Source organism: Chiloscyllium plagiosum, chromosome 14 (genome assembly GCF_004010195.1).
Source record: "Chiloscyllium plagiosum isolate BGI_BamShark_2017 chromosome 14, ASM401019v2, whole genome shotgun sequence".
Taxonomy (NCBI): Eukaryota; Metazoa; Chordata; class Chondrichthyes; order Orectolobiformes; family Hemiscylliidae; genus Chiloscyllium; species Chiloscyllium plagiosum.
In genome coordinates, this window is record NC_057723.1 from 8,904,875 (window position 1) to 8,931,231 (window position 26,357).

The 26,357-nt window shown below is 39.8% G+C and overlaps 1 protein-coding gene across 1 annotated transcript in view; it reads right to left on the reverse strand.

The window, feature by feature from the left end:
• The window catches only part of maml1 (mastermind-like transcriptional coactivator 1), a 75,450-nt gene that overhangs the window by 15,778 nt on the left and 33,315 nt on the right, over nt 1-26,357 (reverse strand). Inside the window, exons 2-3 of the mRNA XM_043703120.1 lie at nt 12,169-13,542; nt 3,341-3,589 (exon numbers count right to left, since the gene is read on the reverse strand). Of these exons, the coding sequence (XP_043559055.1) occupies nt 3,341-3,589; nt 12,169-13,542 (1,623 nt within the window). The remainder of the gene's footprint in view (nt 1-3,340; nt 3,590-12,168; nt 13,543-26,357) is intronic.

Here is a 26,357-nt window from a genome sequence, read left to right on the forward strand (position 1 = left end):
CCAGCACCTTTTGAAAGGGAACTAGTGACAGGCAACAAATGTTGTCCAGCCAGCAATGCCCACACCCCACAAATGAATTTTTAAAAATGCTGAAATTGTTCTCTTTCAGGTAGAGAGAGGTTAAAGGGAAAGCTACAGATGTGTCAAAATCATGAAGCACTTTGACACAACAGGGAGTAGAAAAGGATTCCAGTGGCAGAAAGATTGGCAACTGAAACCACAAATTTAAGACTACTGGCAAAATAAAACTAAGAATTTTTCTTCTCTAAAAAGATCAAGGTCATTGTGATCTGGAACACAGTACCACGAAAGAAGCACGAAGTTTTCAATTGCAACGTTCAAAAGGAAATTGGATAAATATTTGAAAGAGAACAATATGTTGGACTATGGGATACGAACTGAAGAATGGACAATCCTAAAGTGAACATGGAATTACTGGCATCCTTCACTGGTGCATGATTCCATAATATTTCGTATTAATATTTATAATCAATCCATGAAAAGAAAAAGCACTTTCAGGAAGTGGACATTCAGACTAACTATTAATAAGGGTCTCTGATGAAAAACATGATATCAAAGACAAAAGGACAAGGTCATGGAAGTGTTTCATGACAGATGTTCATCCTAAATTATATGTCTGGGATTGCAAAAAATGATGGAGAACAGATGAACTTATGAACCATTTAAGACAAAGATAATGCAGGCATGCCCTCAAGTGAAGAAACCGAGAAAAGATGGGCTGCTGACTTTAAGACGCTGCAAAACAGCCCTAAAACAGCAAATCAGGGGAACAGAACAGTGGGCCAAAAACTAACCTCTGGTAATTGACATTGTTAAAGAGCAAACAACAGCAGTCCTGAACCAAACAAGAAACAAAGATTTCAGGACCAAAAAGGATTCAGGTGCAGCCCTGGAAGAGTTTTCCTACATGCGCATTGAAGTCTGTGTTATCTGTTCAAAGTAACCAGGCCAAGGAGGGTTTGCCAGTTGAACAAAGAAATTGCTCTCATTACAATTTTAACACAGAAGGGAAAGGTTCAAGAATGCAAACACTACCGCCACACCTTCAAAGTGTGGGAATGTGTGATCAACGGCCATCTAAGAAGAATGATAGCGGTCAGTGATGGGCAGTTTGGCCTCATGGAATTTTCACCTGGTCATCATGAAAAGCGACAGCGAAGGAAGGATATTTACAGTCAATCTGAAATAATTCTTGCTAAGATCTACCAAAAAGTGAAATCTCAATTTATATCCAATTTTTGAACAGAGATATCAGGTCAATTTAAAATGTATCCAATATTCTTTCTTCAGAGATCAGGGAATATGCAGCAAAATTAAAGTTTAAAAGCAAAATTTAATTGAAGTGAGTGAACAACAACACAAATACTTCAGTGATATGTAAACTGATACATTTTCTATATTTTAGGCAAGTCTAATTTCTTAACTGAATGACCTTAATGCAACAGCTACCAAATTTACTCAATGTTTGATATGTTCATATGACAGTGAAGCTTACAACAGGAAATTGCTTGATATTCAGACTTGCAGATGAATGCTCAAATTAATGGCACATTCATCAGATGACGACTACATTTCATTTCTCTTTGTCCTTATTACATTCATACCAAAAAGTGTTGTATTTTAAAATTAAGTGTTACTGCACTGAAATAATTTAAGCTATGTTACATTCATATAATTTTCATATTGAACTATATCATGGCTGAGATTATGATCTCATGATTTCTATCCCCAGGGAATGTAAGTTGTGCATGCTTGTCAAATAACAATTAGCTGGAATTCCTGAAATGTGACTGAGGTATGTCTGGTAGGCGTTTTTGTCTTGTGTCTGAAATATGAGATAACTGGAACTCCACTACAAGTTTTTGCAGCAATTATGTACCCATTTCAACATTGGAACCAATCCCTCCGCCAAAATCTATTACATCACTGCAAACATTTTTGCATTTGTGATTTCCCACAACAATAACCACGCACAAAAGTATAATAAGTAGTTTAAAATAAGACAGTAAGTCTGTATCTCTCATCTGGATTTCCTCCTTCCTGCTCTGTCCAGTCAAATCCATCAGTTGTTTGAGTTTTATAGCTTTTAATTTTATAGCAATAATTTTATAGCTTTAAATTAAGGGGTGGTAGGTATAGGACAGATGTTAGGGGTAGATTCTTTACTCAGCGAGTCGTGAGTTCATGGAATGCCTGGCCAGTAGCAGTGCCTCTTTATGGGCATTTAAATGGGCATTGGATAGGCATATGGAGGATAGTGGGCTAGTGTAGGTTAGGTGGGCTTGGATCGGTGCAACATAGAGGGCCAAAGGGCCTGTACTGCGCTGTATTTTTCTATGTTCTATGTTTTACTCCCCCAACTCTCATGGTTTCACTTTCTGTTCATCAAATCCAGTTTCTTAAACAAGTCACACCTTACTAGCCAACACAATTGAGGCTACATAGCATCAAGGTACCAGTTAAATTTCATATCAGGAAAGAGCAATTTAATATCTTTGAAGTCTAAACCCTTCCCATGCAAGTCATAACATCAACTAAAAACAAAATACTGTGGAAGTTCAAAATCTGAAATAAAAAGAAAAAGCTACATAAACTCAACAGATCAGCCAGTACTGGTTGCAAGAAACACTTAACATTTCAGGCTGATGACCTTTCAATGTAACACCAAATGTAGCCCCAGTCATCATATCCCCTACATAGCCCTGCCATTCACATTATGTATGCACTGCGAGTGGTTGCTGCTATTTTGACAAAATGTCATTGATCTTAAACCTTACTTCTATTTCAATATCCACAAATGTTGTCGAGCACACCAATGTTTCAGCACCTCTTGCTTCCAGTCCATGACATTTTGTACTCAACTCTGTGGAGAAAGTGAGGTCTGCAGATGCTGGAGATCAGAGCTGAAAATGTGTTACTGGAAAAGCGCAGCAGGTCAGGCAGCATCCAGGGAACAGGAGAATCGACGTTTCGGGCATAAGCCCTTCTTCAGGAAGGGCTTATGCCCGAAACGCGATTCTCCTGTTCCCTGGATGCTGCCTGACCTGCTGCGCTTTTCCAGCAACACATTTTCAGCTCTGTACTCAACTCTGTGCCAACTCCAAACACAAAACCTAAATAACACCAGATATTTGTTCTCATCATTTTCCACCAAGTGTGCATCAGGTGATTTCACACACTAACCAAACTGCACAGTTAGTTCCTAGTGCGCAGTAAATTCAGTTCCCCAATTCCACAACACGGCTTGATTCACTTGCTGCAGTTCTCCCAACAATGCTTCTGCAGCACAAAGCTCAGATCCTGCCCAGAGATTACGCACCTGCTCTGCCAGCAGTTGTTGTCTCTGCAGATATTGCTGCTTTTGCTGCTCAATCAACTGTAACTGCTGCTCTCGTTGCTTCTGCTGATCCATCAAAATTTGCTGTTTCATGACAGCAGCCTGCTGCTGGCTACCAATATACACAGCATTTCCATGGTTACTAGCAATAGAAGCAGGCGGAGGCTGAGTTCCTGGACCTGATGCCTGGACAGAGTTTGATGCCCTGGTGACAGTTCCAGGATTTTGATCCTATTAAAAATAAAAATGGAAGTCCAATCATTACACAATTATACAGAGCTGTCAGCAAAGCAGAACATTGAACCAAGCAGCCACGCAGCAATTGGTGTTCGTTTTCCCCCTTCCACCTATTTCATCTCAACCCATCGTACCTTCTATTACTTTCTTTTTTTATTTTAGACATGAAGTTATCCCTGAAATGCATCTATGCTGTTTGCCTATTTCACATGACAAAATTTTCCACCCATTCTCTCAAAGAAGCTCTGCTAAATTCTTTATTGGATTTATTTTCTCCATTCTTACCTTCGCAAATCTTTTCATAGTCTTAAATGGACCCATTAGGTCATTTAATAGCTCTCTCTATCCTGCTGCAAATCAGAACAGACAGCTCACACTTCCTTTACAGCTCTATTGTCCTTGGGCACAGCTTAATCAAAGAGGCGGAAATGGACATTCGGAGAAAAACTGATTTATTCTGGGGAGGTGGTTAAGGAATTCAACTAACAGGCATGTTAAAAAAAACACTGATTTGAGAGAGAGCACGCACGAGAGAGAGAGACAGACACAGAGACACCCAAGAAACTAAACAAAATATTTCTGGGACCAATATATAAATTCATGGTTCTATTGTGCAGACAAGGCAAACAAGTGCAGTTAGGAACTTTAGTGCAAACCTGAGAATTTGGGGAAGCAAGGAGTTAAGAAAGTGTTTGCTCCTTTTACATTACTACCCCTTCTAGACCCCGGATCAGGATTTTACTGTAGTACAGGGAAAAGAGGTAACTAATTTGACGGGCATCGGGGAAGCAAATAAGGTGTATTTGATTCTTAGATTTGTGATAAAGTAATGATTCACAAAGTTAGCAAGTATAGGATACACGAAAATTTGGCTGCTGGGATATAGAACTGGATATATTGATTTCAAATGTTACAATATCTGGATTATCTGAACAGCATGCAAATTGGCTTATGGTACACAAAACCAGAGGTGATATATAGCTCAAAACGTTGGTTTCGAGAAGTGGATTCCAGATGCTGGGGCACTGGTACCAATATTGGGGAAAGTAGGCTGTATCACTGGGGCATTCGATGCACCCAGTATTGTAGTGAACTGCATAAATAGGAAGTAGAGGGTGTTTAAAACTAGATAATCAGCAAAGCATCGAATGTGGAAAGATGCAGCAAATCAAAGAGTAAAGATGAGACGAAAATAGTAAAATGGGAAAATGAGTCAGAGAATGACAAGAGGAGACTGTGAAAAAAAGGAATACACCAGTCAAGTTAGAAGCTACAAAAATAACAAAATGCAAAACTAAACACTTTGTGCCTGGATGTGGAGAACAAAATAAACAAGTTGAGAGCATACAATAAGGTAAACAAATTGAGCTGTTGGTTATTACAGACAAACAGCTACAGGATGACAATGAATGTGCCCTCAGTACAGGGGTACCTGACACTCAAGAGGAAAATAAAGCTAGACAAAAGTGAAGAGATAGCATTGTTGATCAAGGTTGAGGCATTTCTGAAACAGATAACCTTTATTCAGGAGAACAAGATGTAGAATACCTTCTGGAGGAGATAAAGAAGAGTAGAGGAAAGAAGTTACTGGTTGGAATAGTCTGCAGGCCCACTAAATTGTAAGCACAACGTTGGACAAAATACACAAATGATGATAGAGGGATAGTATTAAGCATGGGTGACTTTAATCCATGCATAAACTGGAAAATCAAACTGACAATGGTAACCAGGATAAGGAGCTGAGTACTTTTGAGATAGTTTCTTGGAGAAGTACAATCAGGAACAGTTAGAAAGAAGATGACCTTAAACTTGGTATCATGACAGGATCCATTCATGCTCTCAGAGTAAAAACACTTCGAGATGGCAGTGACCACAACATGATTGCATTTTACATCCAGTTTGAATAGGAGAGAATGGATCTGGGACTAGTATTTCAAAATTAAATAAGAACAGTTGTATAGTCATGAAAGTGGAGCTAGGTGAAGTCAATTAACATACTAAGTTGAAATTGATTAAAAGAATTGATATTCAGTGACAGGTATTTAAGGGGATACTGCGGATATCTCTGAATAAGCTTATTCTTACTGTAAAGAAAAAGAATTAAAGGGAAGACATACTAGCTGTAGTCAACTAGAGGGGTCAGGGAAAGCATTACACTGGAGGAAAAACATGCCTGTGTAAAGCTGAGAAGCAGGTCACATAACTGCTAAGAATATAAACAACAGTAGAAAATGACTAGACAATTTACAAAAACACAGTGGCTCAGTGGTTAGCACTGCTGCCTCACAGCACCAAGGTCCCAGGTTCGATTCCAGCCTTAGGTGACTGTGTGGAGTTTGCACATTCTCCCAGTGTTTGCGTGGGTTTCCTCTGGGTGCTCCAGTTTCCACCCACAGTCCGAAGCTGTGCAGGTCAGGTGAATTGGCCATGCAAAATTGCCCATAGTATTAGGTGCATTAGCCAGAGGGAGATGAGATTGGATGGGTTGCTCTTCAAAAGGGTCAGTGCGAACTTGGGCCGAAGGACCTGTTTCCACACCGTACGGAATCTAATCAATGACAGGAAGCTAGCTACAAATATAAAACAGATAGCAAGAGCTTCTGCAGGTAATAAAAAAGGAAATTATTTAAAGTGAGTGTTAGTCCTCTAGTGAGTGAGAATGGAGACTTAATAGTATTGAGTAGGAACTGGTGAATGAAATATTGCTTCTGACAGAACACAAAAAAAATCTAGCAATAGCTGTATATCAGGAGATGCAAAGGAGAGGGGAACTTAGTGAGATTATGATAAGCAAACTGATGGTCTGCTGAGAAGTCTTTACTATTCTTTGAAAAGTCACAGAATGTGGGTGTCAGCACTTATTGTCCATCCCTAGCTGCCTTTGAGACAGTGGTGTGAGGTGCCTTGAACCACTACAGTCCATCTGGATAAAAGTGAATGACTTGCTACGCCATTTCAGAGGGCAGTCGAGAGTCAACTGTGGGACTAGAGTCACATGTAAGCAAGAAACTGGATTAGAAAAGCAGTTCTCTTCTATGGAGGGCATTAACAAAGCAGATGTGTTTTTAGCACAATTGTCATGGCCATTTTTTTTAAATTCCAGATTTTTACTGAACACCATTCTACCACCTGCCATCATGGGATTTGAACCTCCATCCCCATAATATTACCTGGGTCTCTGGATTATTAGTTTAATGACAATACCACTATGCCACCTATTATTATGATTAGGTTCCCTACAGTGTGGAAGCAGACCCTTCAGCCCAACCAGTCCACATCGACCCACCCAGACCCATTTCCCTCTGACTAATGCACCTAACATTACAGGTGGTTGTGGAGTACACAATTGTAAGACACAGAATTTTGTACATCGCAGTCCAACACCGGCACCTCCAAATCAATGGAATGAGGAGGTTGTCTTGTGGATAGGATGGACATCTTTGGACTGTGGCAGAAAACCGAAGCACCAGGAGAAAACCCACGCTGACACAGGGAGAATGTGCAAACTCCACACAGACGGTCACCCGAGGCTGGAATCGAACCTGGGACTCTGGTACTGTGAGGCAGCAGTGCTAACCACTGAGCCACTGTGCCGCCCCATTATGTAGGCCACTGCTGAAAATAAATGCTTAATTGTGCGGGGTTACCATATCAGCATGGATGGAAAATTGGTTGGCTGGCAGAAAAGTAAATATGTGTAAGTGGCTATTTGCCTGATCAGCAGAATCTGACAAATGGAGCTTCCATTGGGGTCCATGATGAATCCCCAACCTTATTTAATTTACTTCAATTATTTAGACAAGGAGAATGAAGGTACATTATGCAAAAATAGGGAGTTAATATGGTGTGAAGATGACGTGACTTTGCAGAAGGATACAGATAGACTGAGTGGGCAAAAATCTGGCCGATGAAGTACGATGTACGATAGTGTGAAGAAAAAGCAGAGTACGAGAAATCCAAAGTGTCTAGTACACGAGTCACAAACTGTTAATACAAAGGTATCACATGTAATCAAGGTGGCCAGATGCATGTCATCCTGTATTCGGTGAATAACAAAGAAAGAAAGTTATGCATCAAGTGATGTAGGCAGTGCATGGCTCTGGTCTCTCTTTATTAAGAATGGATGTAAAGGCACTGGAGTGGTTCAGAGGTTTAGTGAACTTGGAATGAGATACAAAGTTAAAAATCACACAACACCAGGTTGTAGTCCACCAGATTTAATTAGAAGCACTAGCTTTCGAAGCCCTGCTCCATCATCAGGTGGTTGTGGAGTACACAATTGTAAGACACAGAATTTTGTACATCGCAGTCCAACACCGGCACCTCCAAATCAATGGAATGAGGAGGTTGTCTTGTGGATAGGATGGACAAGCTGATCTTGTTTCCACTGGAATTTAAGGATTTGAGAGAAATGAGCAAGGTGAGGATTCTGACAGGCAGTCAGCTAAACTAAGAAGAATGTGCAAGGTGAGGATCTTTACAGAGAAGTAAACAGATCAGCAGCTGACCCAAGTGGCACTTGGGAATATAAAGAATAAGACTTTTCTAGTCTATTCTCGAGGAAGCGGGTCATGTTAAATAAAAGCGAAGGGGTAATTTTCTACTTTGTTAAAGGGATGTCGGGGAGTTCAGGTCTGTGATTTGCACACCCTGTGTTCTACTGGAAATCCTGAAGCTGTTGATTACCAAGATGACCGCATGCTCAGGACAGATCTTCAGCTGGAGCAACTTCAGCTTTAGGTTTTTGAACCTGGGTAGCAGCTGTAGATACTACAGTGTAGTCTTAAGACCGAGGGTGTTTGGAAATACATTTTAGGACATGCTCACCCCACAGCTCAAGGAAGTTTAGCTAAAGGGGTAATGGGTGACCACCAGATAGGACACCAGGCAGGTAGTGAGAGAATTCCCCAAATGCATTTCACTTGCACACATTTTTTTTCAGCCTTGTAAACACAAATCCTGCATGGAGGCCAGCCAGAGTCATAACCAAGGCATTGTAGGTGATCAAGCTGCTTATGTTTTCTTTTGGGGGGTTAGAGTTGGTGAAAATCAGTTGTGGTAGCATGGAAGGGCAATAGATAGATGCTCAAATTGTAGACTTGTATACAGAATAGTATGTTGCCTTCTGGGTGGTGGGCCAAGGTTATAATTAAGGCTAAGATAGGCAGATTTTTAGTTAATAAGGAAATCAGGTGTAATGGGCAAAATTACAAGGAGACAGATGAGACAGATAAGCCAAAAGCAGAGATAGGCACATGAGTATGACACCATTGCTATGACAGAAACTCGGATGAAAGATGGGCAGAATGCGCATCTCAACCCTGGTTATACGGTATTCAGACAAGAATTGGGCAAGATGGGGATAGAAAAAGAGGGGCAGGAGTTTGCCATATTAATCAAGGAATCAATTATAGCAGTGGGGATGGATGATATCTTGGAACAATCAAACAATGCTACATGGGTAGAAGTGGATGCTCACTATCCACCCCCCAAACAATCAAGTGATAGATGAACATATATAAATCAAATTTCAGAAAAGTTTATTACTGTTAAAGGCAGCAATAGTATTTGAGTTAAAATTCCCTAACTTGTATAAGTACAGTATGCTAGATAGGGAGGAAACAAAAATCTTACAGATAGAAAGCCCATCAAGAGGAGCGCAGTCCTGGAACTATAATCTGAAATCAGCCCAGGCAGATAGGGTAGGGGAGTATCAGTAGGGGAGCACTCTGGAGATAGTGCCAATACTCAGATTTAGGATACTTACGAAAAAGGAAAAGGATGGGCCAGAATTAAAAATTCTACATTGGGAAAAGACTAAAAGAAAGAAACAATTTGGCACAAGTGATCTGGAAGCACTAACTTGCACATAAAACTCTGTCAGAGCAGTAGGGGGCATTTAAAGTGAAAGTAGATTGAGTATAGAACAAACATGTTCTTATAAAGTCATTGAGTGGGACCGAGATCAGAGAATCAAGGATAGAAAAGGCTCTGGCAGTAAACTTTAAATCTTTTCTAGCCAGTGAAGTGCAAAAGGTCTGCCAACATTGTTCCATTATTAAAAGGGAGGAAAGGATAGAATAGGAAATTATAGACCAGTCAGTCTAAACTGGATGAGAACAAGTTACTGGCACAACAATGTGCAGACCTTAACAACCCATCAAGGGATAAAATAATCAGGGATAGTAGGTAGATGTGGATGTTTCTGCTTCCAATGCAGTTTTGCAGGCTTTGGCGTTGGGTCCTTACTGCTGTGGTGTACGTTACTGAGTTGGACTGAAATGTCAGGGGAATGACAAAGAGTTTGTCAGAATTGGTAAGGTGGTAAACACTAAGAAGGACAGCTATAAAACGCAGAAGGATATCAATGCCTAATCAAGTAGGCAGAGCAGGGGCCAATGGAACTCTAACCTGTAAAATGTGAAGAACTGTATTTCAGGATGGTTAACAAGGAAAAGGATTATGCAACGCATAGTAGGATTCTGAAAAGTACCGAAGATCAGAAGGACCTTGGTCTGCCTATCTATGGATTCCTGAAGGTGGTGGGGCAGATAGATAAGATGGTTAAGAAGGCTTATTGCCAACAGAGTTCACAAATTACAAACGCTTGTACTTACAAACACAATCCTATACAACGGTACAATTTTAAAGATCTGACACAGGAACCTTTCCTTGTACTTATAAATGGCTATTTTATTGTGTACTCTATTATGTTCCAACTTGTGTGCAAACTGACTAGTGAACAGACTCAGTAACAGAACCCAGGAACTGCCTGTACTTGCTTTTATTACATGAGGCAAAGAAATATAGAATAAAAGACAAGGAGGTCATCCCAAAATTATATAAAACACTGGTAAGGCCACAAATGGAGTACTACATTCAGCTCTGGTCACCATATTACAGAAAGATACGACTGCACTAGAGAGGGCAAATAGAAGATTTACTGGGGATGCACCCGGCTAGAAGATCCGAGCTATGAGGTTTGCTAGATTTGGTTTGGCTGAGGTTGTTTTCCTTTGAGCAGCAAAAGTTGAGACACAATTTGTTAGAGGTGCACTAGATAATAAGTGGGTAGGTTAATAGAGAGGCACTTTTTTTATTAGTAGAGGGGTCAATGACCAAGGGAAATAAATTTAAGAAAAGTAAAAAGCAGAGAATTTTAAAAAATAAACTTAGTGGAGAGTCTTGAACTCACTGCTTTAAAGTGTGATTGAGTTAGAGACTCTTGTATCATTTAAGCAGTATTTAGTTATTCACTTGTGTTGGCATGGCCTCCAGGGGTCTGAGACAAAATTTAGCAACTGGGAATCTTTGTTGACTGGCGTTGGCATGATGGCCAAATGGTCTCCTTCTGAATTGTAAACATCAATAAGATTTGACTAAATGATCTTGACAAGGTGGATGTACAAAGGATTGCATGCCAGTCCAAAATTAGGGGCACTACTTTAAGATTAGGGGTTGCCTTTTTAAGGCAAATGAGGATAACTTATTTTTGAGGACTATGCAACTTTAGAACACACTCAAGAGATGGAGGAAGTGGAGTCATTAAATATTTTTAAGTCTAAGGCAAGTAGACTTCTGTTAGGGGGGGGAATTAAAGATTATCAGGAGTAGATGGAAATGTGGAATTCGAAACAAACACATCAAATCATGATTATTATTGAATGGTGGAGCAGGTTCACAAAACCAGATTGGTTTACTGCCACTTTATTATGTATTAGGAATGTTGCAATATTCCTTGTAAGAAAGGATAATTAGTATTCACAAGACAAAAATGTAATAGATGACTACAAAAGATAGCGATGACATTAATTTTGTGGAAATACAATGAAATGAGAATGCTCATAATCTTACAACACAAACCAAATTCAGTGGAAACTTGATGACTGCAATTCTAAATATTGATTAATTGGAGAATTTCAAATTCATGTGACATCTTCATTTCTTTTTAAAGGAAATGCAATTCACCTTTCCTAAAGTCACCAATCATACTTATGGCATATTCCATGGTGAACATCATTGTTCTGGAATCCTTCAGCTCATGCAAGAAAAGTGATTGCAAGTAACTGAAAGCTATTTCACCACAGATAGTGAAGGTCAACCCAACGGAGAGGGGCAGATGGTACCACAGTGGTTCTCTAACTGCACTACTACTAATCCATAGGCCCAGGTTAATGCTCGAGTGATATGGGTTCAAATCACACCTTTGCAGCTGGTGGAATTTAAATTAAAGTTGCAACTGAAAGTGTAAAGGTTGAGCGGATTATTCCAATTCCCAGTTAGGGTCCTGCTCTGTTCCCCAAGGAATTAAAGATATGCTTCTTTAGATAGTGGCAGCGAATAATGACATTCTGTTATGACGGTCTCTTACAAATTCCAGAGCTTGTTGATGTTGACAATCTAGACTCAGAAATTGGGATGAAATCAAACCCAACATGAGTTAATGCTTTCAGCAAGGAAAGATTTGGAAATAAGGGAAACACATATCGCTCTCAAATTACCGGTCTCCAGGGCTTTTGATATAAATTAAATATCCAGGAATGACAGGAAAGCAAAAAATGAACAACTCTTACCTGATTGTGCTGCAGAAGAGGCCTATACGTAACACCTCCCTGAGGAAGCTCCTTCTGTTTCAACAGCATTCTTTTCTGCTCATCACTGAGATGGGAAAGTGTTTGCGGGTGTCGCACATAGGAAAACATTGCAGCTTTGTTGTGGTTAGGTAGCACAGCCCTTGGATTATTATCCATTTCAAAATGAGTTAACCGTTTAGTGTTGGCATAGCTTAGCAGTGGAGCCTGGCTGTTTGTGGAATTTTGACCCAAAGTATTCGGCTGATGGCTTAACATTGGGACATGGTTTGCCTGGAGGTAGTTACCACCAGCTTTTGGAGAGCTCTTTGGCTGCACACTGGTCATTGGAAGCTTTTGGTTGAAGTCTTGTGGGTACAATGAAGGACTGTTAGGTTTATCGAGGCTGTAGGGTCCACCAAGAGGGCTTTGGGTAGGTGCTGTTGACCAGTTTGGTACCTGGTTGGATGAGGAGTGCTGCATTTGCTGTTTCTGTAGGAGTTGTGCTCTCTGCTTCTGTTTAGCAGCCATCTGCTGCAGCTGCTGTGCAGGAGACCGTTCCACAGATGGCCCTGCCTTCCCAGGCAACAGGACACTAGAGTCAGACCTTACTGAAAGCTGTGTTGAGCGTGACGTTTGTGCCATAGCCTGAGAAATACCAGTCCCTGAAGGGGCTGTATTAACAGGAGCCACAGAAACACTTGAAAATGAAGGTCCTGATGCAGATGGTCTGATCTGTGGAGGTCCCTTTTGCTCACGTTCATAGGAAGATGAAGAAATCTCAGTTTTTATTGTTATGCTGTCTTGTAAGGTTGTTTGATCAGAAGAACCTGCAGGTTCAATATCCTTTTTGTCTTCAAAATCTTCATTGAAGAGATCCTGTATATCTTGGTCCGGCACAGATCGGTTTAACTCGTCAAATAATTCCTGCCACTCTTGTTCATTCAAATTGATATCTGGAAACATGTTATTCTGAGACAGAGAAGTGCCTACAGGGTTCATACCATGTAAATCCAACACAGACTCCTGCTTAAGTTCTTTAATAAGAGTGAACCCATCAGCACCATCACAGTTCCCATTCACCTGCACACTGGAGTCAGGAATACTTTCTTTCTTCACATTGTCCAAGCTCAAGGAATGGTTTCCGTTGCTTTGCGCACTGTCCCCGATTCCAGTTCTTTTGTCTCGTTGGTGCAGCGGGGACATTGGTAGCATGCCATTAGAAGATGCATTAACCGCAAGCAGTCCTGACCCATCTTCCCCATTCAATCGGAGCTTCTTAGGGCCTGAAAAGCTCCCGTCCTCAAATCCGTTTTGCTGATCTCCATTCAATGATGAGCCATCCACCATTAACTTCTTCTTCACCCTCTCGTGAAGCTGCATTGAAGCAAGAAAATTAAAACTCTGGCAATAAGTTATATGAACATTTAAGATCTGACAATTACTCTATATCTATCTACCAACTTTAAATGAGGTTAATTCTTTCAGTTTGTTACAGTCTTTTTTAAAACCTAGGCGTCAGAACAATTTAGGAATAGGAGGAAGGCATTTAGCCCCTCTAACCTGTTGTCATACAGTAAGATCATGACTGATATGCAGTCAAACTCTACATATAAAGCATCTTTATTTAATAATCAATTTACGATCTACATTAACAACTTAGAAAAAGAGACAGGGTAATGTATTTAATTTTCCAAATAATATAAAGTTAGACAGTTGCAATCCATTTTTTTTAGATTAGATTAGATTAGATTAGATTACTTACAGTGTGGAAACAGGCCCTTCGGCCCAACAAGTCCACACCGCCCCGCCGAAGCGCAACCCACCCATACGCCTACATTTACCCCTTATCTAACACTATGGCCAATTCACCTGACCTGCACATCTTTGGACTGTGGGAGGAAACCGGAGCACCCGGAGGAAACCCACGCAGACACGGGGAGAACGTGCAAACTCCACACAGTCAGTCGCCTGAGGCGGGAATTGAACCCGGGTCTCTGGCGCTGTGAGGCAGTAGTGCTAACCACTGTGCCACCGTGCTGCCCACAGGTTAAGTAACTGAACAACAAGATAGCAGATGGAGTATAGTTTGAAGTGATGTGAAGTTATTCACATTGAGCATAAGAACACAAAGCAAAATTTTTTTTAAAGGCGTGAAACTTAAATGCTGATATTCAGAGGAACTTAGGTGTACTCAAATAAGAACACGAAATGTTAACATGCAGGCACAGTAAACATTTTTGAAGAAATGGTTGGAATACAGACACGTTGCTATAATCATATGAGCTTTATGGAGACCACACCAGTAATAATTTTAATACCCATATTTAAGGAAGGATATGAATAGTGGCACTTCAGCAAAGATTCAGTAGATTAGACTCTGGGAGAAAAGGACTCATATGGGGAGGGGAAGACTAGGTCAAAATCCTCTGAGATTTGGAAGAATGAGCTCACTGAAATATTCAAAGTTGTGAAGGGGCTTAAATGTAGACAGTGAGACCTTGACCATGAGTTGAAGCATAATCACATTCAAATGTTAGAGCAGAATCAATAGACTATCTGGTTTACTCTGCTTTTATTTCCTGTGTACTCATGGCTAAGGGGAGGAAATTTCTTCAATTTTGCTGAAAGAGACACAATACTGAATCTTTACATCCTGCACTCAAGACAGATGCAAGAATCCCCTACTTTGCTATGAGAAAGGGTCAATCAAAAAACAAAAACTTTGGAATATTCAACGTCAGAGGTGGTGGATGTGCATCATTGAATAAAAATAATGTGAGGAGGATAAACACATGAGACTGAGAAACATGTATGAAAGTAGAGATGAAACCCAAGATCAGCCTGAATGATGGAACAAGATCAAACGGACCATCTACTCCTATTCCTTATGCCGAGAATAACAATTCAATAACTCAAAATTTGTGATCAACTGTCATTTGTGCAATGTAGCTCAAAAGTTCCTACTAGCCTTCACGTTTTTAACTTCTGTTCTGAAAGGCGCAGCTTTAATTTTATACCTCCTGTCTTTGCAGCCAGTGGAAACCATTTCTCTCAATCTAACCACTCACTCCTATTAATAGCTTAAACTTCAAGCAAATAATTGTTTAATTTTCTAAATTCCAGTAACCCTAGTTTGTATAATTTCTGTTGTAATTCAAATCTTAAATTCCAGGTCATTATTAATTAACATTTGAAATCTGAACTACATCTGGCACCTTTTACTTCATCCCTCCATTATTTTGGACAAGACATATAAAATACTTAAATTCCTTTGGTTTCTTTAGTACCAAACCACATAATGGAAATTACAAACCAATTAGTTTCTATAAATTATTTTTGCAACGGTCATGCGCTACGTGCTTCTTTATCAAAATTAAGAATGCAAGAGGTAACAACACATAGTAGCTTATATGTACTGAACAGGACATTGTCAGGCTGTACTCCTGTTGTGCATAGAGCAAAAGTAAAGAGAAAAATTTTCTTAAAAACATTTCTCGGAAACTGAAGAGTTCTAACGAGAAAGAAAGGTTTTGCAGCGGATCAGTCAAACTGTACATTCTGCCAGTTTCAGTCCAAACTTGCTTTGGGAAAAATATTAACAGTTTTCAGCATTTAAGTACAGAGTGTCTCAAATCCATGCCAGTGTTATGCAAATAAACATTTGTATGAAGCTACATTATACAAATGCAGATGGTAACACTGCTTATCTTGTGCAGTATTTGCTGTTCGCCAGATGATGTACTGAAGGCGTCTGGTGCCACCTATTGATAAAGCAATGTCACAGCTTTTAAACAACAGACAGATAAATCACAAAAGGTGGCCATTTGTATAGCCTGCCTGCACGACAATTTTTAGAAATTAAATAAAAGCAATTTTTAATTAGAATTCAATTTACATGAATAGTAAACAACATACTTAACAGTTTTCTTTTCGATGCACGGACGATTGTTTAAAAGGTGTAGCTGGGTATGCAAAATGACTTAAAAAGGGTCTGACATCTGTAGAACTACATGGGAACTTTTGAGTTGCTGCAAAGATTAACATTTGTCATAGGGAATGTGAAAATCACATTAAAAAAAAAATTTAGCAGCCTGATCCAAACTGAATGAATCAAATGTGTGCAAAGTTTCCATTAACTAAATTTCACATAAAACGTGTTATTCAAACCGAAAAATTGTAACAGAGTCCAGAGGAACTTAATTCAAATGGATCTTTGTGCGACTACTTGTGGTGCAAAGAAATGTACTGAAGACAAGCAATTAAATACTTTTAAATTAAATGATTTACTTTTAAAAAGACAGGAGTTATTTTGCAATATGCAGTTCTCAAACAGCGACGAAATAGATTAATGACAACCTATATTTTAGTGCCTTAAAGCATCCCAAGGTTAGAAGTCAAATGACACCATGTTATAACCCAACACTTGTATTTGAAATCTCAAGCTTTTGAAGCGTTGCCCCTTCGGCAGGTAGAGGATGAAGGATCAGTGCTCCAAAAGCTTGTGATTTTAAATAAACCTGTTGAACTATAACCTGGTGTCACCTGGCTTCTGAACTTGTCCATCCCAGTCCTCACTACACTAAAGCATCCCAGAGGCTTCAAACGGGTAACTGAACAAACATTGACACGTATACCAAAGGACTAGCTAACAGAACAGATGACTAAACGTTTAAAACAAGACCTTAAAAGAGAAAGATGCAGTGGTTTTGGGAAGGTGTTCCAGAGCTTGCAGCTAAAACAGCTAGAGATATTCACCTACAATAAAATTGTGAAGATAGATTGATGGATTTTCAAAAAGTTCCTGCAATGGTTAAAGCTTTGGTAGAAATCAATTTCTATGCACATCTAATTTTGTGGCTAATATTTGCCATGAACTCTTTAAACATGAGCAAGTTGTTCAGGGGCACCAGAGAGATACATTTTGGCCAGGACATTGAGAGAACTCTTCTCAAGGACTATTTCTTGTGGGATGTTGCGAGACCTTTTATTTGCATCAAAACAGCGGATGCGCCTCAGCTTAATATTCCATATGAATAATTGCAAAGGATTCTTTGAAACCTTCTGAAGGCAAGTCAGGCTCTAGATAGACAACATGGCTTCATGAATGGGTATGATCAGGTCGTTGAACTTCCAGCACAGTAAATGGATGCTATAATTAACAGAGTTAACTGATTGAAAGGAAGTATCTTCAGAGAACACAACAGCCAATTTATAATTCAATCTCTGACCCAGTACTCAAAATTCAGAGGTCCAAACGCCTTCCAAGCATCAAGCTTGACAAAAAGAATATTTTACAATGCTGTATAAGGTAAGCTAGGACATTTTCACTTGAGTGCAGGAGGCTGAGGAGTGACCTTATAGAAATTTATAAAATCATGAGGGGCATGAGGATCTGAAACCTGAATACAGGCTGAAGTAACTAGTTGTTGTCAAGAGCAATCACTTAACAGATGCTCTTAATAACTTAGGTGGCAACAAGATGGCTTCTCGATGCAAATAACATGACAAAATGGCTACGAGGCTGCAAAATGACAATTCTGTTAAAGCTGCATAAAATGGCTTTTAAGTTACTAACTGCTAATTCTGCTATAGCTGAATAAATGACTAATCACAGTCTGCTTCAATAGAGATCAGCAGACAATGCTCCCTTTACAGCTTAGAAAGAACTAGACTAGATAAGACATTACCGGCCATCCTAACTGACCTTCAGATGCAGGTGCAATGGCTCGGTTAGTGAGAGAAGGGTGGCCTTGTTGGAAAACAAAGCTGGTTCCTGGAAAATATCACTGGACCAAGTAACTATCAAATAAAGCAATATCGTGTATTGATTGGTAATTGTTTGAATTTACTATGTGATCATGGCCTGTACCCTTCTTTGAGAAAAGTATAAAAATGTCTTTGTTTTAATCCATGTGCGCAGCTCCTCTGAGGAACACAGAAGTGTATAACCTCCGTTTCTGGACGCTCTGTGCCCGACCGTATGAAAAATAAAAGAGTGAAGTCTTAAAAGCCAGACCGATTGACTACGTTTATTGACGTATCACAGAACCGAGAGACCTCGCAGGGGGTCCAGAACTTTAGGCATAGAAAAGGTGAATAGCAAGAATCTTTTCCCTAGAGTGAGAGAATTCAAAATTAGTGGGTATATTTTTAAGGTGCGGGGAGGAAGATTTAAAAAGCACATCACATTCAATTTTTTTATTTACACTGTGATTTGAGTGTGGAATGAACTGCCAGAGGAAGTGGTAGGTGCAGATACAACATTTAAAAAACATTTCTGTAAGTACATGAATAAGAAAGGCTTGGAGGAATATGGACCAAGTACAGGTAAATGGGACTAGTTTGGTTCGAGAACATGGTTGGCATGGACTAGTTAGACCGAAGGGAGTGCGTCCATGCTGTATGACTCTATAACTCTATGAACTGGAACTTCCATTCCACCATTAAAAAGTTGTTAAATTTTCCAAGATGCTTCACAGGAGTGTTAAAAAACAAAAATGATACAAGCCACTTAATGAAACATTTAATCAGAGTAGGTTTTAAGGGATATTTTATGGGAGGAAAGATGTAGAGGGGTTTAGGAGAGCAATTCCAGAACCTAGGGCTCAGGCAACTTAAGACATAACAATCACTTGATTCCTTGAGAATATTTCTAATCAATCTATTCAAATATTCTTTCGCATATCTCTGGGGCAGGTGACCTAGGCCTCCTGGTCCAGAAGTAGATACACTACCATTGTGCCACAACAGACCCCCACCTTCATTCATTTAATCTATACAACTCTTACTTGAAACACCTGCAGAACATGGCTTTAAGTCCATGTTAGCCATCCTAAGTATCTCTTAATCTTTACTAATCTTTCATTTCCATACTTCACCAGAGCATCATGGTCGGTGTGTATAAATTACAGTATGTACAAGACCAACTCTAAGTTTCTTGACACCATCTCCAAAACACACAATTGCCTTGACCAAGAGAACAAAGATAGCAGGTGCATGGACCACCAGCAACAAAGTGCTGCAATTTCCTGGCTCAATGCAGCAGCAAAATATCATTCCCTGGACAAGTACTAGAGTGGACAATAAGGAGCATAGGGAGAGAAGAACAAACTAGATAACTAAATTAAATAGTGGTTTACCATAATTAACTCCAAGTAAATCTGTATCTGAAAATTGGAAAAATACAATGAAAGGCAATTTCTCTCAGACTTTTAATAGTTGGAGGATGCAAATTATCAAGTGACTTGACAAATTTGAATTTGCTAATTTTTAAATTAATGAAGAATTATTTTTCAGTTAGCTCTTCCAGTAGTTCTATATTCTCCTCTCGCATATCAAGTACTCAGTTTCAGTATTATTTTACATAAGGAACTTCAAAATATTTAGTATCGCCCACCTCCATTAAACTTTGTCCTAAACCAAATAAAACTCCCCTTTCATTCTTAATTGTTTAACTCCTTTTTTTTCCATATTTTAAGAAAAAGCATTGTGAACTCCCTCCTTAACTGCACTGTGGGTGTCCCTATATGCAAAGAACTGCAGCAATTAAGGCAGCATACCACCTTTTCCAAGGCAATTAAAAATGGGCAATAAAAATGCTGGTCTAGCCAGCAACATCCAAAAAAAGAAATTAACCTTTGACAACTTCAACACTTACCAAAATTACTAAGTACAGTCAAAATGTATTCACAGTTGTAAGACAGGTTCATAGCTCCTTGAAAGTGGAGTCGCAGGTAGATAGGATAGTGAAGGCGGCGTCTGGAATACTTTCTTTTATTGGTCAGAGTTTTGAATACAGGAGTTGGGAGGTCATGTTGTGGCTGTACAAGACATCGGTTAGGCCACCGTTGGAATATTGCGTGCAATTCTGGTCTCCTTCCTATCGGAAAGGTGTTGTGAAACATGAAAGGGTTCAGAAAAGATTTACAAGGATGTTGCCAGGGTTGGAGGATCGGAGTTACAGGGAGAGGCTGAACAGGCTGGGGCTGTTTTCCCTGGAGCGTCAAAGGCTGAGGGGTGACCTTATAGAGGTTTACAAGATTGAGGGGCATGGATAGGATAAATAGACAAAGTCTTTTCCCTGGGGTCAGGGAGTCCAGAACTAGAGGGCATAGGTTTAGGGTGAGAGAGGAAAGATATGAGAGAGACCTAAGAGGCAACTTTTTCACGCAGAGGGTGGTACGTGCATGGAATGAGCTGCCAGAGGATGTGGTGGAGGCTGGTACAATTGAAACATTTAAGAGGCATTTGGAAGTGTATATGAATAGGAAGAGTTTGGAGGGATATGGGCCGGGTGCTGGCAGGTGGGACTAGATTGGGTTGGGATATCTGGTCGGCATGGACGGGTTGGACCGAAGGGTCTGTTTCCATGCTGTACATCTCAATGACGAGACATGAATGTACTTTGAAGTTGTTACTACGTCCTCATGAGAAACAGCTGATAGATAACCTCAAAATTAGAAAAGTCAAAAGGTTCAAAATACTTTATATATTTGTGATTTTCGTTGGTAGTGTGTCACCAGCCCTAATGTTATCAAAGAACTCCAACAGAGGAGCTTAATTTTGAACTATTCCAATTTCACAGAAAGTTACTTTTGATACACACCTTGTGTTTTCAGGAAAATGTTTGTCTCATTTCAATAGCCAAATCAGGTAATTTAAAACTTAATTCTGGCTTGCAAGCATTTTTTTCCCTGTATCTAGTTGCCTTGATGTGGTGGTGTCAGTCCTTCTTGAAGAGGTGATGCAAGGAAGTGGTTTAGTGCAACTGATGGTAGTCAAACACGAGACTGGAGTTACATACAGGACAGACTGATAAAGAGAAGAGGATTCCTGCTTTTAAAAAAGTCATTAGTGAACTGGTTAGGCTTTTATGAAAACTTGACAGCTTCACTGTCACTTTCAATGAGAACAACTTTTTAAATCTGCAGATTTTATTTAACAAACAGAATTTGATCTCAAAGTACTTTAATGGGATTTCAATGTGCATTCTCCAGGATTATGTCCATGACACAAGACAACTACACCAACATTGTTGTCAATTCAAACATTATCAGACTACAGCAAATCTGGCACAGCTGTAGCACAACACTACTTCCAAATTAAGAGATTTCTCTGTACTTTCTATTTGCGTACCAAGGGAAAACTTCTAGTGGAACAGCAGCCACTAGGGACAAAGCAAACTACTTTTAAAAAACAACTTAACGTCTAATGTGATTTTTAACTGAGACAATGATGCATGCAAGAAAATTCCAAGGTTCCCCATTTCTTTCTTCTGGAGAGGAAAACAATCAAGTCACATGCATTCAGAATAACTCATAATTACTCAGTTGTAGCTGAAAATAGTCATAAATAAAATCAAAATACAGTCAAAGAGACAACATCTTTATAAACCTTTTATGAACTTTTTCAAGTTTCACAACATCCTTCCTATAGCAAGGAGACCAGAATTGCCCACCACTGATGTAAGGCTCACAGGTATTTAGTTCTCTGGCTTTTCCTTATTACCTTTCTTAAATAATGGCACATTAACCAACCTCCAGCCTTCCCGCCCCTCACCTGTGGCTATCGATGATACAAATATCTCAGCAAGGGGCCCAGCAATTACTTCCCTAGCTTCCCAGAGTTCTAGGGTACACCTGATCAGGTCCCAGGGATTTATCCACTTTATGCATTTTAAGACCACCTCCCTCATAATATGGATATTTGACAAGGTGTCGCTGTTTATCTCCCCATGTTCTCTATCTTCCATACTCTTCTCCACAGTAAGTACTAGTGCAAAATACTTGTTTAGTATCTCGCCCATCTTCTGCGGCTTGACACATAGGCAGCTTTGCTGAGCTTTAAGAGGCTCTATTCTCTCCCAGTTTCTCTTTTGTCCTTAATATATTTATAAAATCCCTTGGGATTCTCCTTAGCCTTATTTGCCAAAGCTATCTTAAGTCCCCTTTTTGCCCCCCTGATTTACCTCTTGTATTCTTACTGCCTTTATACACTTCTAGGGATTCACTCGATCTCTGCTGTTTGTAACTGACATATGCTTCCTTCTTATTCTTAACTAAATCCTCAATTTCTCTAGGCACCCAGTATTCCCTACACCCTAATAGGAAATACTGCCCCTGGACTCGTTCTCTCATTTTTGAAGGCTACAGTACACTAGCTTGTTTTACATGGAGTTCTACAACACTAGATGGCACTATATGCCAGATTACAAGATTAGACAACTGAGGCATTTTATATATACTTCAAGATACCTGAATTATATTTGAATCTAATCAGATTGGACAAACTTCACTTTTGTTAAGTTATAATTGAAAACCACTTATTTGTTTGAACAAAGAAAATTAACCTTAATGGAAAGCGTCTGCACTTTCAGAAATAATTCACTGGAAGGTAAAACCCTTTGGGATAAACTACCAAGATACTTGCCAAAAAAAAATTCCATTTTTTCTTGTGCAATGCTTTACAAACACTTTACTTGAACAATCCCTTTTCAAATGAATTAGTATTTCATTCTCTCAATTTGGTAAGATACTAATAAAACACCCAAGTGACTCTTTTGATTTTTTTTCGACATTTGTTTCTGGGATCAGGGCATCGCTGGCGAGGACAGCATATTTTGCCCAGAAGGCAATTAAAGAGTCACTGTGAGTCAGAATCACACATAGGCCAGACCAGGTAAGGTCAACAGGTTTCCTTCTCTTTAAAGGAGGAGTGAACCAGATAGATTTTCATGACAATTGACAATAGTTACATGATCAGCATTAGGCCAGCTTTTTATTTTTAAAGTTCATTTTTAAAAAAATTGAATTCAAATTTCACCATTAGCCATGGTGACATTCACACACGTCCCTAGAACATTAGCTTGGAGTTCTGGGTTACTAGTCAACTGACAGTATTCCACTCAGATAATAATAATAGTTGAAAAGTGTGGTGCAAGAAAAGTTCAGCAGGTCAGACAGCATCTGAGGATCAGGAGAATCGATGTTTCTGGCATAAGCCCTTCATCAGGAATGTGGAGGGGGAAGGGGGCCGAGAGATAAATGTGTGTGGGGGTAAGGGGAGAAGATAGCTGGGAAGGCGATAGGGGGATGCAGGTAGGGAATAATAGTGATAGGTCGGTAGCGAGGGTGGGGCTGACAGGTGGGAAAGTCTATGGACAGATAGGACAGGTCAAAAGGGTGATGCCAAGCTGGAGGGTCGGGTCTGAGGTGAGGTGCACAAGCAGGCAGTGCTTTTCTGAGGTTGGTGTTGGACTAGATGCCCTTCCACATGCCACACATATCACCGCTGTCCTGAAAGTGGCTGTGTTTTCTCTGTGCGTATGCACACTTTGCCTCTTTGATGGCACAGATCAGGTTGGCCCTCACTGTTGTTAGAGCCACCTTGCCATCCACTCTGACGGTGGAATCACGGGTCCTCAGCAGCGCGCACACCTTGGCGGTCATCCACAGCTTCGGGTTGGGGCGAGAAGTGATGGTCTTGGACACAGTGATGTATAAATGCAGTGCAGATCATTTAGCGCACCATCTCAGGTCAGCACCTCAACATCTGATGTTTTGTCCCAAAGAACAGATGGTCAGCTAACATAGAGAAAAATTTCTCCAATTTAATTTTAGCCTGCAGAAAAGTCAAGAACCCACTCGAATAGAAGACATCTACGAAAAGCTACTCAAGAGTTAAATACAAATTAAAGGAATTAGTGTAAGGTGTTAAGCTTACATCACACCTCACTGAAGTCCTGGCTCAAACTGCACCATGCACTGTTAGAGGCTTTGGCATGGTGGGAAAACTCAAAGCTATTTTTGCTTGCAATTTGATGCTTCATTTAAAGCAAGTTCTGGAACATTTCATGCTCTCTCCTTCTGAAAAGGAAACAGACTCAAACAGGTGTTTTTAAAAAAAAAGATAAACTGTCACAAAATAGAATCCTACAGTAACAGGCCCTTCAACCCATCAAGTCTGAACCGCCAAAAATATCCTATTCCCTTCACAAGTTCCCACTTTCCTGCACTAGTCCCGTAGCCTCGCATTTTATGATAAGCATTGATCCGGGTACTTTTCCAAGAATGTGAAGTTTCCTCCCTCAAATACCCTCCTAGGCAGTGAGGTCCCACAGCCGCACCAGGTGAAAAAGCTATTCTTCAAATCTCCTCTAAACCTCCTGCCTTTCTCTTTAAAATTATGCCCCCTTGTTATCGACCCTTCCATGAAGGGGGACAGCTGTTTTATATTCCATCCCATCCCACCCAATCCTATACATATCTCAAGTCTCCTTTCAGCTTCTCCGCTCCAAAGAAAACATGATATGGAGGTGCTGGTGTTGGGCTGGGGTGGACAAATTCAGAAATCACATGACACCAGGTTATCATCCAACAGGTTTATTTGAAACCACAAGTTTTCAGAGTGTAGTCCCTTCATCATGTGAAGGGAGGGGGAAGCACACAGAACACAGGATTTATGGACAGAGAGATCAAAAGATCATACAAATGGCGTGAGTGCAGTGCCAAATAATAAGTCTCTGCAGGTGACCAAGTGTATTAGACAATGTGAGTAAAGTGTCAATAGCTGAATAATAACCGAAGAGATAACCAATAATCCAATTAAATGAGGTATGGAGAGGATTACAAAAAAGTAAGAATAAGGTGGTTTTGGAGACAAACTAAATGACTGGAATAAAATGGAACATGAGCAGATGCCACTGGAAAAGCCCAGCAGATCCATCAGCAACGGTGAAGGAAAACCAGAGGAAAGGTCACTGGACCCAAACGTTAACTCTGATTTTTCTTCATTGAGCACCCCCAGCAATTCCTGTCTTGGCATTATCCTGCCTCTCTTCATAGCTTAGCTGCTCCATCCCAGACAGCATCCTGGGGAAACTCTTTTGTGCCTGCTCCTGTTCAATCACATCCTTCCTATTATGTAGCGACCAGAACTGTGCACCCTACCTCAGCTGTGGCCTAACCAAAGTTCTGTACAGCTCCAACAAAAGCTCCCTGATAAAAGCAAGTGTCCTGTATGTATTTTTAACGACCCTATTAACCAGTCTTATGGCCTTCAGGGATCTGTGGACAAGCACAGAGCTTCTTAATATCTTGCTACACTCTGAATATTCCCTCGTCTTGCGAGTCTTCCAAACTGCATCAGTTCACATTTATCAGGGTTAAATTCCATTGCCATTGATCTGACTAATCCATTAATACTCTCCTCCTCATGGTGAACGCCCTGAAATTGTCTGTCATGTATAGTGATTCTAATCACGAGGTTAACAATTATTTTACCATATAGGGTCTTTTTACTTCAAATATATAGCACCATCAGCCTATATAACACAACATGCCCATGCTGATGATTATGATCTACAAAACCCTCACATTCTATTTCTTCAAATCCTAACAGCATAACCACTTACTATTCTCCTTATTGGTTTATCAGGCCTCCCCTTATTTTCATTTATACTGTTTGCTTCAACCATTCCTTCTAAGAGCAAATTTCACATTTTAACTACTCTATGCATATGAATTTGCTACTGAATTTATTAATGACAATTACATATAAAGCTCCATGTTTTGTTCGCCCCATTCTTTTCCCAGTTAAAATACTTCATAATTGAAATTCTGCAAATCACTCCATGATCATCTTAAAGAATTTCAGCCTGCCTAATCTGTTCTGCTCAGAATAGCCATTCAAATCTTCCAATATTTAACCAGCACAGCAAAAGGAAAACTGCAAGTTAATTAGCCACTGATTATTATCCTTCTGGACTAACTTTCAAGTATCCTATGTCCCAATAAAAAAATATCAAAATTCTAATACTTAGAGATGTCAAAGCTGGAGATATGATATAGTTTCAGATTTGAGCACAGAGTAAGAGAACTCATTCAACCTGGGATTGCAATGGCCTGAATTTACACAAGTTTCTTTTAAGACAAGTTGACAAACACTTTCAGAGCAGAGTGTCACTCTGAAAAGTTTCAGCATTTTAAGAGTACATTAATAATTGATCTCACACAGTAATCTTTTTAAATCACAGGATGAAAGTTAATGTTCCAGTGCAAATGGTTTGTTAACTGGTTAAATACAACATTCAAAACAATATGATGTTAAGTGGCTTGCTGAAAATAAAAAAGACTTTGTATTTTCAAACAATTTCAGAGAAATACAGGTACATTTATGATTTTACCCATGTA